The sequence below is a fragment of the Etheostoma cragini genome, chromosome 1, assembly GCF_013103735.1.
Source record: "Etheostoma cragini isolate CJK2018 chromosome 1, CSU_Ecrag_1.0, whole genome shotgun sequence".
In the NCBI taxonomy this organism is placed as follows: Eukaryota; Metazoa; Chordata; class Actinopteri; order Perciformes; family Percidae; genus Etheostoma; species Etheostoma cragini.
In genome coordinates this window covers 22585596-22599539 of record NC_048407.1, presented here as the reverse complement: position 1 = coordinate 22599539, position 13944 = coordinate 22585596, and the positions used below count along the sequence as shown (strand labels likewise).

The window sequence follows — 13944 nt, the reverse complement described above, 5'->3', positions numbered from 1 at the left end:
TTTAATAAAGTATGATTTATAATTAAATCAATAATCTCCATCTTCCCTCCTTTCTGCAGTGAAGAAAGCAATAGAGTTGAAGTCCAGAGGGGTGAAGATGATGCCCAGTAAAGACTCCAGTCACAAAAATGCTGTCTGTAAGTAAACTACTTTCTGCTGTTTGTGTGTGTTTGAAGGTAGTGTGACTCTGTACATCATCTAGAACACGCACACACACAGACACACACACACACACACACACACACACACACAGACACACACACACACACACACACACACACACACACACACACACACACACAGACACACACATACAGACACACACACACAGACACAGACACACACACACACACACACACGATCCGTGATTTCACTTCATCATGGCTCTGGGAGGCAGTAATTAATCTTTTCTTTAAAGGGTCAAAATAGAAGAAGAAATTGTATTTTTATGCTACAGTAACATTCACAAAACTTTGTTTATTACAAACCATCCAATGGTGCAAAACAACCTCCTTTTAGCAATTACTTCTCTGTAATTAAAACAGGCTGAAAGAGCAATCTGATTCAGAATGTACTATTTGGTATTCTTGTCATTATGTCAGCCCCCTGCACAACCATCATGTTTGATACCAAAAGTCATACTCACAAGCATTTATTTAGTTTTTGTCATGATAGTTTGAAGAACTTCAAGCTTTCCTTTGACACATAGAGTAAATTTCCATGTGCTGGTATCAGGATGATAATCTGCTACAGCCCATAATAAACTCAGCAAAATGATTCACATTCTACTGGCTGTAGCTACAGCTTCCTAATAGATTTGTCCGTCCATTACTAATAGATAACTCCTTGCATTATCAATTTTAACTTTCTAAGTTTCAAGTGAAGTCTGAAGATTTTGTGTTGGAATTCCTCATGGTTGAATTTTGTAGAACTTTAAATATGCCCAGTGCAACATATTCATTCCCTCTGAAGGTGCAGCCAAGAATTCAGAAAGTGACAGTGCAGTCTCCATCAGGTGAAGTCATTAATGGGTACAGTTTTGAAAGTCCTCATTTGAGACATATTGTAAGCCAGTTAAGAAATAGTACTTACCTATGGCTGACATTAATGAGGCCCAATACATGGAGCTACGTACTGTATATATGGGATATACTTACTATAAAAAATGTGAAGTGTGCCTTTACGTTTCTGTCTTTCTACATTATTTCCCATTCTCTTCTCCTGTCCCCTTTTCATGTGCTCAGCTCGTTTACTTGAACAATATCCTACACGTGATTTCAGTGGGATCTAAATAGGTATTGTCATGCCTTTCACACTGACATTTGTGACATGGTCAAAGCCATTTTGTGTACTATTAAAATTGTACAGAGAGAGAACAGTTTTAAATACAAAGCATGGCTATATGTCAAAATTAATCATCAAATTAATTTGCATTTTGAAGCTGTAATTAAGTGCTGTTAAGTAATGAAATAATTTCCCGTTTCTTTTGGTCCAGTGAAAATACCATTAGCCAAGTAACCAAGTAACATGAAGGTGAATGTATTTTTTTGAGCGAGTAAACAGGATTGACATTGTCCTCAGAATCCCTGAGGCAAACGCAAGATAATATGCTGTGTGTTTTTTTTTTTTATCACATATCAAACAAATATTTTGACAGAAGATAACTGAAGTTTTGTGCTTTTATGAGAATCTGCAAAAGGGGAACTAGGTGTGCACACATACAGGAAAAATACTGCAAGACAAAAAATACTTGTACAGGGCTCAAGGGAGATCTGTACACTGTTAGGCTCCAAATAAATTATGTATTTCTCTTTTACATAAAGGCATTGTTTCAACCTGCAAGATCTTCCTCAGGCCTGAGAAAGTACAGTATATTAGAAACCACAGAGAAGAAACTAAAGCACAGCTTTGTCAGAGAATGTCTTAAGATTGTGCACAGTAGGTGTCAGTATTTGTAATTTATTATAGAATTTAGGCCATTAAATTAAACCTCAAGTGGCTATGTTTGAGCTTTTAAGTAAGTATTAACAGTAGTTGATATTTAATAGGTCTCATTTGAAAGGCAAATAAATAACCCGCTGAAGCTCTTCATTGTGTTGTATTGTGTTTGACTAGTCAAAATCAAATGGGAGGTATAGAGGCCTCAGGAGATCCAAGGGGAATCCAAATTTACTTAACCTTTGTTGACCATAAGGCAGTCAAACAATGAGTCTAATGATGAATGTCATTAATAATTCTGCAAATGGCAGACATATTTCTTAGCAGCTTGGAGACGCCTCCAAAACAGTATTCATATTATGTGAAGCTCATACCTTATCCATTCCTTAGCATTTAGCTTCATAATAAAACCCTCATCAATAATTTTGCTGATTTACACGCTCAGCCAAGCATGTGCTGGTGCAATTAACATTAGTTTGGTGTTTTCTGTGTTTGTGTGTGTGTGTGTGTGTGTGTGTGTGTGTGTGTGTGAAAAAGAAATCGTATGTGTTTGTGTGCTTTTTTGTGTGTTGTTGCAATTAGGATTAAAACTGGTATGCTCTGTGTCTATTTGAGTGTGTGTGCGTATGTGAGGAGTTCCCAGGGCAAATCAGTTTTATATTTTTCAATGATGTGGGGCTCAGTGAAAAGTTCAGATCTCACACACACACACACACACACACACACACACACACACACACACACACACTTTCTCTTTTACTCTTGCTTACCCAAACTAAGCATGCACACACAGATACGCAAACACACACAAAAAAAGATCAAGAGCAAAGATGTTTCCATGTGACAGAAAAGTCAGTCTGATGAGCCCTAAGCTGTTGTATTAGCTTGTTACGAGAAGGGCAAGCTAACAAAAACACCTTGTTGTGAAGTAGCTCTCTTATCACAAGTAAAGCTATGTGGATTTTATGATGATGTTTAAGTAAAATCACAGTGGTCACCAGTGGTTACATATGTGCTCAAAGACTATCAAAAGTATGGCTTTCCCACTTGTAAAATGATGGCTGCCCTGTAGAGAATACACTTTGTTATCTGCTTTCACAATGTGGAGCCAAAGACTGATGATAATGACTAAAACTGTAACTGTGTAGTCCAAGTCCGAGCTTCTGCAGCCCTAGACCTAAATGTGACGTTTAGTTTCTCACTATGGAACCCTTGCTCATTAAAGTATACTAGCATTTTTAACATGGGGATCAAAACGGAGGAAATGTGGATTTCCACATTGGGTCGAAGGATCAGTGAGTTTACCGCCAAGTAGTTCAGTTATAGGCCATTAGGCTGGGAACAAAGATCATTAAAACATAAAAAAAGTAAAGCCAAGGTCCACTTTTGGTCCCGAATCAGTCTTTGAACAACACTTCTTTACACTGTATGACTCCCAATGGTAATATTATAGCTGTATGGCAGATAATTATGCAATATATAATCATTACAAAGAACCAGAGACTGATGATAATGAGTTTTTGCTGTCTAGAGAATGGAGTGCTTATGAATCATAATCTAAAAGACTGTCTGTAACAGCCTCTAGCCTATATTAAACCACAGTCTAATAGGCAGACTCATATGAGAATAAGTTTAAATCAGTTAGAGAACGGTCTGTTTATGAATAATCTCACACTGACTATTGGTTAGAATTTTACGTGATACTGAAAAAAGATAGACAGACAAACGGATGGATAGATAGATAGATAGATAGATAGATAAACTCAATAAAAGAAATGAATCCATAAAATAACAGAAAAGGTTCTGGCAGCTCAACAGAAATGTTGTATGTAGCTGCAGTTAAGTTCCAGAACATTTTCTGTTATTTAAAGTTATCTCAAACAAAGCTGCTCATTTAGTACAGTTCTGAAATGTAATCTTTGCTTTTATTCATTTATTGTTTTTTTCAACACTTCGAACACTTTGATTGAAGCTTTTCAAAGTAAGGGTGTTGTGAAAAGCTCACTAAGTTATTGTCAGAATAAAGGTCCCATAATGCAATTTGAAATGTAAATAAACAGAAATACAAACTAGAATCAAGTTCTAAGGACAATTTCTGTTAAAATATACAGTCATGCAACTGTTAATTCAAAGCTATTTCTTAGAGTGTGGCAACATAGGAGATAATAAAAAATAAAAAGACATAATAAGAGTGGTAACTGCAGCCCATCATGTAGTTGCCCTCTCTCAGCGGTAACATTAACTCACTGCTGAGTTTGTGTCATAATTTCAGAGAGGGTGAAAGATAGTGATTAAGGAGTTTTACTCCAGAGACAATGACCTAGAACTGTAATGAATCCTTGTGAGAGTGTGATTTATAATCAGTGTTTTCTATATGATTGTCAGGCAAGATGGTACAGGTCCGCAGTCTACTCAAATGAAAGCTATCACCGCTTGAAATGTGAAGATCACATGATGGTACAGCCCCACAGCTGAAAACCTTTGGACAAAGCCTTACAGTAATGCATCAGAATAATATGTCATACTGTGTTTCATCACACATGGCTCTGACTCAGCATTATAACAAGTGTATCATAACAAGTGGAATCATAACAAGTGCATTTATGGGGATAAATCGTGTGGGCTCAACACAGTGATGCTGGGAAGATGGCTGCAGACTCCGGCTCTTTGCTTGATTGACCTGTGAGTGAGAGAAGGTGGAGGAGAGAGAGAGGGTGGAGTGGATAAGAGGCAACAAGAAGAGCAGAGGAGAGCAGCGGAAGAGAGCATATCAACAAACTGCACTTCACACTCCTTCGTCTCTCCTCATCCAACAGGCATCTGAAGAGCACTTCAAAGACCCTTACCTGAAACACATGGCAGCTGATTACGCACACAAACACACACTCTCTCCCCCACACACACACACACACGCATGCTCTTCCCGCATCTTTCTTTGTCCTTGCACCCGCTCTCATTGACTGTTTGACCACATTTTCTGTTGTAATGGTTCATCTGTCAGCTTTTACAATAACTAAACTTTTGTGCTACGTGGCTTTGGATTTTCAATGCAAATGTCTGTTACGTTTATCCATCTATACGTTGCCCTCTAAGCCAGTCGTTTTTCATTTTTCTCCAATTCCCCAAGCCAGTGGTTTGTAACTCTTTTGACCAACACCTTCACGGTAATGTAAATGTTTTGTTAGTGCTGCCTAAGCTGCTCTTATTGAAACCAAACCCCATGGGCCCTATTTTAACGATCTAAGTGCATGGCGTGAAGCGCATAGCGCAGGTGTGTTTATGGTGTGTCCAAATCCACTTTTGCTAGTTTGACAGCGGAAAAAAGGGTCCGTGAGCCGGGTGTATGGGTCAAAAGGGTTTTATTTAGTGTCCTGATTAAATCTTAGTTGTGTTTTGGGTGTAACAGGCAATAAACCCATCAGAGTGTCATGTCCCATTCCCTTTAAAAGTCAGGCACATTTGCACCTTGGAACATTGCTATTATGATGGCAGATTTGCATTGTATATACATTGTAATATTTGTCTTTGTAATCTTTTTAATCTTTTGCACATTTGTGTGCTGCTTCTGCGTTTCCCTTGTGTCTGTGTGTGTGTAACAAGCATAGTGTGAGCACTGTGGAGGCGCATTTGCCCTGTTAAAATAACGAAATGCTGTGCTATTACTTTAGAACAGGTTTTTGTTGGTCAATGGCGCAATCACTTCCTGGTGCCTCAAGATAGCAATTTGCCAAGAATTCACCAGAACACACCTTCCTGTAAAATTAGCACGGCCATGGGCGCAGGTCCATTTGCTATTTTAGCGACGCAGGCACTGGATGGGAAATTGACAACCGCGTCGGTTTTAAAGTTGCAAAGACACTTGCGTTGGGCTTTGTGCTGCGCCGGGTGCACGATAGGGCCCCACAGCTCATTTCAGTTAAGAGCAAACTAATTAAACAACAGAGACAGTAGTAAATTCTCATTTAATGTGCAACACTTTTTTTGGAGTTTAAACTTTGTTTTTAACCAAATAATATTCTTTCTTACTAACAGAATCCCTCAGAAGAGATACACATTTTTTCACCATCATTTGACAACACAGTATGTGATACTTTCTGTTCTTTTAAGAAGTATAACAAATTGATAAAAATTTCTTCTTTTCTTATATTTACAACAGAAATACATTATTAGCATTTACATTATAATTCATTTAAAATTGTCTTTATGTTCTACAATGGATAGTTTCCAGTGTGTAAATTACTGCTAGGTCACACCTTCTTGAGTATTTATGATGCTAATCTTTCATGATACACTCAAAAAGCAGTGTCACATCTAATCTGGCTGCGTTAAGGGCTAATAGTGCTGGTAGCTGCCACACACTGTAATCCCTTCATGCTTGCTGGCATGGGGAATTCTGTTGTATTACTGGCTTGAAAGTGAGCTGTTTGTTTAATTTCTTGTTTAATCTTCATGGGAAAATCAACACTTCCCTTTACAATTTAAACCAATGGCACACATACATCTGAGCAGCTGGATGTAGTTTTTATTGCAATCTAAAAGGAAACCTCAAACTTTATAAAATGATACATGACAACATTCTTGTCTTTTTGAGGGCTAATGGTGATGGTCTCTTTTGAACTAAAATGTTTATTACTCTCTACTCAATGGTCAGTGGGCTTTTTGAAATATGCCTTGAACTGTTCCAGAGACCTACTATTTTGCAGCGTGCAAAAGTATACTAAACAGTTCATAGGTTGCATTTATTACTTACTCTTAGGGTTGGATGTGTAATGAAAAGTTCAGTAAAAATGGCAAGAATAACTGAGTCATTTAGTAGGTTTAAACCCTGTTTATAGAAGCAGGTTGGGGACTTGAAGTGTATGCTATTACATACGTCAGAGATGTCAAACATTGGCGTCTGGATAGCTCACCTAGTAGAGCGTGGGCGCCATGTTGTGAGGCTCAGTCCTCGCCTCAGCAGCTGCAGGTTCAATTCCTACATGCAACCCTTTGCTGCATGTCGTTCCCCTCTTTCTACCCCTTCATGTCTAAGCTTTCCTATAAAAAATAATCTGAAAAAAAGAAATGCCAAACATATGACCACCAACGAGAAAATATATGACTCATTGCAAATTCCCAAAGTTGACTTTTAGAGATCAAAGGTTTGCTGAAGAACTTTGATAATATTGAAATTATCATGCATCATAAACTTGTGTTTAAATGTTGAATGGTCTTTTAAGTGCAAATATGGGATTAAGTCAGTTTGAGGATCCAGCAGTATTGCCAGATATTTGGCAGCTATTTTTTCTATAACAATCTCATGTTGTTTGCATGAGCTGGATTCATTTCAGCAATTTGAACCTTTGTATTTGATGCCAATGGAAGCCATTTGAACATGAGTGAGAAAGAAAAGGATGAGAGAGCACGACAGAGAAAGTGTGTTTTTTGAGTGTGTTTGCGTGGTGATTTTTGGACAGAACATCAAAAACACAGCTGAACAACAAGACAGCTTGTTCTGTTTGCATCATATCCCACAGAAACACGCATTCACAGCGTCTACATCCTCAAAACCCCTCAACACACATATGACAAAAATATACAAACGCAGCAAATCATTCATCCATCTTTCATGCTAGGATGCACCACACGTCGGCACCCTTTTGTAAATTGCAGCTAATGTGTATGAGAAAAAAGCGGGGTGAACCGACAAGAGCTGAGAACACAAAAGTAGAGAAAAGGAGTGAGTGGGAGCAGAGGCAGATGAGGAAGACAGGAAGAGAGAGGCAAGTGGGAAAGATTCAAGAAAAGATGGGCAGAAAGAAAAAGAGAGATGCTAAGAGATGAGATATTTTGCTTTCTCCAGGATAATACCTTTTTTCCCTTTGTGCTATTGTAGTCCCTTTTCAACATTCTCCTAATTTCCATTTTATTCATTCTGTCCTTCATTTCACTTTTTTTAGTTTTTTTGCTTATCATTATTCATCCACAGAGTTAGAGCTGGTCTAAACTGGTTTCTGTCATGTTGTCTGGTCTCATTTACATTTACATTATGTTTAGGCATGCAGCAGATGCTCCCAGCCACAGCGAAGTCTAAAACCAATGAAAGATCCCAAATGTGAGCTGGACAAAAAAAGGGTTTTGTGTTTGTGCTTTTTTGAGGAACAGATATAATCATGCAGATCAATGAAAAAAAACACAAGGGAATAAGATGCTTAAATGTGAGAACTGAGGACACTTCTCTTCATTAAATCACTGCGTGTGGGTTTCATTTCGACCATAAAAGATGTTCTGTCATGGATTTTCTGTGCAAACTTTGTTTCTCACAACTTCTCCCTGTAGGTTTTTTATTATATTTTTGTGTCATTTTGCACACTACATGTTTGGGTTTTCTTATGACCTACACATTTTGAACATTTTAACTGTATTACTATGCAAAGATAAAGTTTCTTATGGGGGCAGGCAAACATTTCATGGAAACAGAGAACATTTGAACTGTATACCATTTGGTAGTTTTATGTAAAGTAACCAGTGAATAGTACAGAAGAGGATTAGGGCCACTAATGTTAGCACTTTGAACAACCAAGACTGACTAGAATATTGGCTAAAGAAATACTACTCATGTAAGTTGATGCATTTTTTAAAGAGAAAGAAATCTTTTTCCCTAATCAATTTTTGTGTGAAAAAGTAAGCTAAAAGGTAGTTTACGTACTGTAACGTTAGCTAACTTTGACGCTTCACGCAGGGATGGAGGGGCTATTGCACTAATATGGAAAAGGCAACAACCCCCTTCCTTTTAGCTGCTTCTTTAAACTCTTTCTCTCTCTTCTTCAGTCATCTTTGTTGCTAAGACATACATAAGCACACAAAACTAACATTAGGCTATACTTTTTTTTTAATTCAAAGCTTATCACATTTACCCATTACACAAAACAATCATAACAAAGCAAAGCAACTTTCACTAACCTCACATCTGATTATTGGTTAAAAACTCATTTAACATATTACTGTAGGCTTACCAATGTAGGCTACAACCTGGCATGATTCAAGAGCCCAAACCATCCCATGCCTGAGCGACTCTGTTCTCTGAATGTACACTCTTACAACGGACGTAACATAGCTACATTAGCCTGCTGCTGCAACATAGGCTGCCGTTAGCTTTTGTTGATAACGTAGCATTATACCTTGAAGGTACCCTACCACACGTATTTCAATACTTTGTGATAATGTCTGAAGTTTTAGAATGGACTCTGTAACATTTTTTGGTGAAAAAAATGCCTTGTTTACCTACAGGAAGACTCAGCTCAGTTTTATTAATATTAAACGAGCTAAGCTGCTTGACTCTGATTGGCTTACAGCTAGCCAATGAGAGCCTGGCAATCAGCTAGCTTAGGTGCCAAAATCAGGAGTAGCCTACGCACACCACCACCACAAAAAACGCTAATCACAAATCACATGAAAAACCCAGAATGGCCATCTTTCCAGGATTTTGTGGCCTTTTTTTGAGGTTGTTGCAGCCACAAAATTTCGTTTTTTGTATAGTTCTTTAAAAATAAAAAAGGAAACTTATTTTGGGGAGAATAGTTAAACAAAGAAAATGATTACTATTGATTTATTAGTCTCAGAATGCTGCAAAAGTGGGTATAATATGAAAATGGCAGTTGGATTTAAGACAAAAAATAATAATTTATTGAATTAATCAAATATGAACATGTCTGTTAGTGGCTTGTTGATCTTTTTATTGTTAATTGCCTATCCTGGCTTGGGGCACACATGCATGCGGTTTGATATAGTACTTACTGGACTTTCGCTGTACGTTTTGTTGATAAATGTGAGTGTTATGGTACACATAAAAAGGATTCAGATGCGGACACAAACGGTTCAGTGAACAGGTAGGATTTATTTGATTGCACAAGGAGAGCCAAAGGGTTGGGGAGGTTGCAGGGAATTCCATGCCTGAAGAGAATCAGTTGATAGTGTGTCAGGGAGCAGTCATGGTGGACAGACAGGCTGGCGGGCAAAGAGCAAACAGGCAGGTGAGTCAGTGGGCAGGCAGCAAATTCACACACAGGATGCACAAGAGAGGTATACTGACGAACTGGCGACAAGTGAGAGCTGAACCAGGGTATTTAACTGCTAGAGTGATGAGTGATGAGCCACAGGTGCAAAGCGCTGTAGGTGGTGATGAGCCTGGATTGGACACGCCCAACCAACCACACACACACAGAGGACTAAACAGACAAGACTGACAGAAACCGCAGGGAGGGGAAAAAACTGGGAACACAAGGAAGGGATGAGAGAGCAATGCAATACCTTAACAGTGAGATGTTCGGGTCACACATGTCTGGTCTTTATATCAGAAACAAGGAAATTAATTCGAATTTCTGCTCGCTCTCGCTTGGTCAGTGGCTCTCACGGTGGTGATTCATTTTTCCGTTGGTAACACTTTACTTGACAGTATCGACTTACCGTGACATGACACATGTCATAAACCTTATAAACAAGTCATAAACGTGTTGGTTTTTGTCATGACAAGTTGACATTGTTTGGGTTGTCTTGATTATGACCGACATTTTGGCTTTTCAAGTTGAGAAATACAGATTTTAAAATTTTATTTTTTTCTGTATTTTCCCTTGATAATCAAGCAAGTGGACTCACAATATCATTTATATCACAATCACAGTATTGTGCAGTATAGGCAATGGGACTTTTTCTCATAAATTTTGTGACGCCCTATTCCAAATCACTAATTTACTTTTAGTACTGCAGCTGCCCTCACAAACCATGTTCTGAGCCTAGACCCTCTTGGTCATATATATGCTGTGCATAGGATTGTGGGTCAGAGAAGTCAGAAAACCCTCGATGGCTTGAGTAATGCGAAATGGGATTGGATGTAGTAGAAAATTCTGTTTTTTTTGGCATACTGCATTTAACATACTATTGATTGGGACAAACTATTTTTTTTTCTGGCACACTAAATAGCATGGTACTATGGTTTTGGAATGCATAAATTATGTTGAAATGGGTCCATGTGCTTTCAAATCAGTCACGCCAATGAAGGAAACAAAACACTTGTTGGCAGATTTTTTTTCTTCCTCTTTTTATTAAGACCCAGTTACTGTAGACATTTAAGACTTGTTTATTTTCTGTTGGATGATATCCATAGATAGATCAATGATAAAATGAATGGTGAGGGGAAAAACTGTTTTTATCTTTAAATCTTTTATTTATGATTATATCTGTTAGGTAGAAAAATAAACACAAAAGCTTTGTTTTCATATTGAGGTCTGTATTTTTTAAACATGTTCTTGAGTCAACTGAGAATAGATTCTATTTTGTTTAATTTTATGGCGACTGCATGCCTCATTTTTGTAACTTCTCAACAGTTGGATTTAAACACTTGACTTTCATCACATATGAAAAACACTCAGATGCTTGTGATCACAATAGCAAGTGTGATTTATTTATTGATTGTATTCCCTCTCATCTTCCTCTTACAGTAAAAAGTGGTATAAGAAAAAATGTAATGATTTCCCTGTCAGAATAATTTGATGCTGTGCATGCCTCCAAAGATTACAAGATGTTGCTATAAATTGTGTGAAAATATCTTTATCAAATGCACATTGATATCCTTAAAAAAAACACTCTGCTTACCATATTTATTTTCCTTTTTTTTTTATTTCAGTGGGTCAAAGCGCTCTTGCTGGGGATGTTTGTCCAGATCCTGGAGTTCCAGAAAATGGCAAGAGGATGGGCTCAACTTTCCAGTAAGTTCACTTCATGCCACATTCAATTGCTCTTATGTCACTCCGAGTCAAATGAAGCAATAAAAACACACACAAGTGCCTTGGACATTGTTGATCTTTTGAGCAGCACAGGGATCAGTTTTGGATGTGTGTCAGATATTTAGAAACCAGACTGCAGAATATTTTTTCACTCAAAAGTCCTTTTGTGCAATAGATTGCAATTGCAAACCTGGCATTTAATAAAATCAATTGTACAATTTGGGACAAGAGGGATGTTTGCTCAATGTATGTGCATTTTGTGCCTGGTTTATGTGGTGCTGGTTTATTTATGCAAGTCAGAACAGCTTAGTTGTTGCCAGCACAAAATGTGATAATCGGAAGGATCAGGAGAACTCCCACTGGGTTGGTATTTCTTTGGGCCGATTCACTTTAAACAGGGTTGTACTGAAAATATACTGCACTGTATTGTTTGTTTGCATAGTACAGCCAAGTTTATCCAAGTTTACAAAATACTTGTATGTGCAACATGTAAGATTGACAATGGGTGTTTAGATCTGATGACTTCTCATGTTTGAAATAGAATAGGACTGTATCTATTTCTCCAGATTATTTTGAGGTTACAGGAATTGTGACTTCAGGGTTCAGTTCAGATTGTCAGCTATTTCTACACAAACCACATTGAGTTAAGTTGTCACTTCTCTCCTCTTCACACATGGACATCCTTCAACTCACACACTGAGATGAGTGCCACTTTGCCCCTGTTCTTGTCCCAGAATCAGTCACTGAGAATGGAACTTCCTCACCAAAGTTCTCCATTGTTTTTCTGGAGACTGAAGTGTTGTTGTTCCTGTATCATCATGAATACATTCTGTCAGTTGGGGACCTGCAGTTACAGCTCTGACTTTTTAGTACATTGTTTGTGAACCACCTTACGTAACTGGCTGTTCATGTTCACACACACACACACACACACACGTACACACACACACACACACACACACAATAACAAATGTAATTGCGCTGGGAGTTGGTACTGCTGGAATGTTGCATGTGTGCCACCTGCAGGTAAGGAGTGTTAAAGCTGATTTTTTTCTCCTTTTTATATCTGTTCTTTTACTGCAGGTCTGCAGCTACAGTTCTCCTCAGCCGTTATAGTCTGAGCCTACTTTGTGTTGTTAACTGTGTCCTTGTTTATAGTCATTTTTAATTATCATCAGTAGTTTCTCTGTCCAGAGATGCACTAATTTGTTTTTTTAAATCGACATTACTGATCACCATTTTATACATGGGATCAATGTATGGCAAGGCAGTAGCAACTTGACTAATAAACAAGGACTTGGTGATCACAGGGATTTTTAAATGATGGTGTTTGCCATCTTATCAGTAAAAGGGAATGCCTCATTTAATTTCATCAGGAGTGAGCTATTATAAATTTATCACATCTCCCTACAACTCATCCATTTAGCATCAGTAGAGGCTAAATTTCTCTTATGTTCCTCTTGTGATTAGGAGAGAAACGTTATGGCAATTCCATTTTAACCTTTTTCTGAGACTACTTTTACGCCAAAAATACTTTTAAACAATAACCATCTTTTAATCTCAATCTTCTAATGTTCTTTTTTACTATTAGCAACTTTGACTGCATATACTCCGTAGGACTAATAGTGGAGTTTGACTTAGTGAAAGGTCATTACCTCGTTAGTGTATATGCGTTTGTGTGTTTATCTTAGAGTGTTTATGTGTGCATGCATGTTGGCATGGATGTGTTTGGTGTGTGCGTTACAGGTTTGTATCCAATCATCATTAAGCTCTGAGATGCAGGCGCTGGAACAGAATTGTGTAGTGATTAAATAAAACAGGAGAAATGGAAAGAGAACATAGCTGCAGAGAAGACCAAAGTGTTTTCACTGTTGGGCAGTGAAGATGTGCGAGATGGCTGTAACGTACTGTGTCTCGGCAGTTTTGATTCACATACCACTACACACCCAACTGCGAGGGAAAGGTTTTGGTTCTTTTCAAGGAAATAGCAATACAAACAAAGTTTTCTTTCCTGTAATTGTAAATTTCACAGTGAGCAGCTAGATGGGAGGTATTTTCAGTGTCATCAGCATCACTGAAGTAGTAGAAGCTGTAAAGTGAATGACCCAACTCTCCGTGACAAAGGCACTAACAGAGAGATTTGGTCAAGCAATACAGCTATACAGTGTTTAACAACAGGGTGGAGCAGCTGAACAACCAGAATCCTACGTGGTGAATGTTTGGCCAGGTGGTAGACTGTGGTGTG

The 13944-nt window shown here is 38.0% G+C and overlaps 1 protein-coding gene across 1 annotated transcript in view; it reads left to right on the top strand.

Annotated features, from left to right (window-relative positions):
- Positions 1-13944, top strand: part of LOC117948226 (CUB and sushi domain-containing protein 1-like) — a 306260-nt gene that overhangs the window by 132923 nt on the left and 159393 nt on the right. The window contains exons 6-7 of the mRNA XM_034877777.1: positions 60-137; positions 11600-11681. Of these exons, the coding sequence (XP_034733668.1) occupies positions 60-137; positions 11600-11681 (160 nt within the window). The remainder of the gene's footprint in view (positions 1-59; positions 138-11599; positions 11682-13944) is intronic.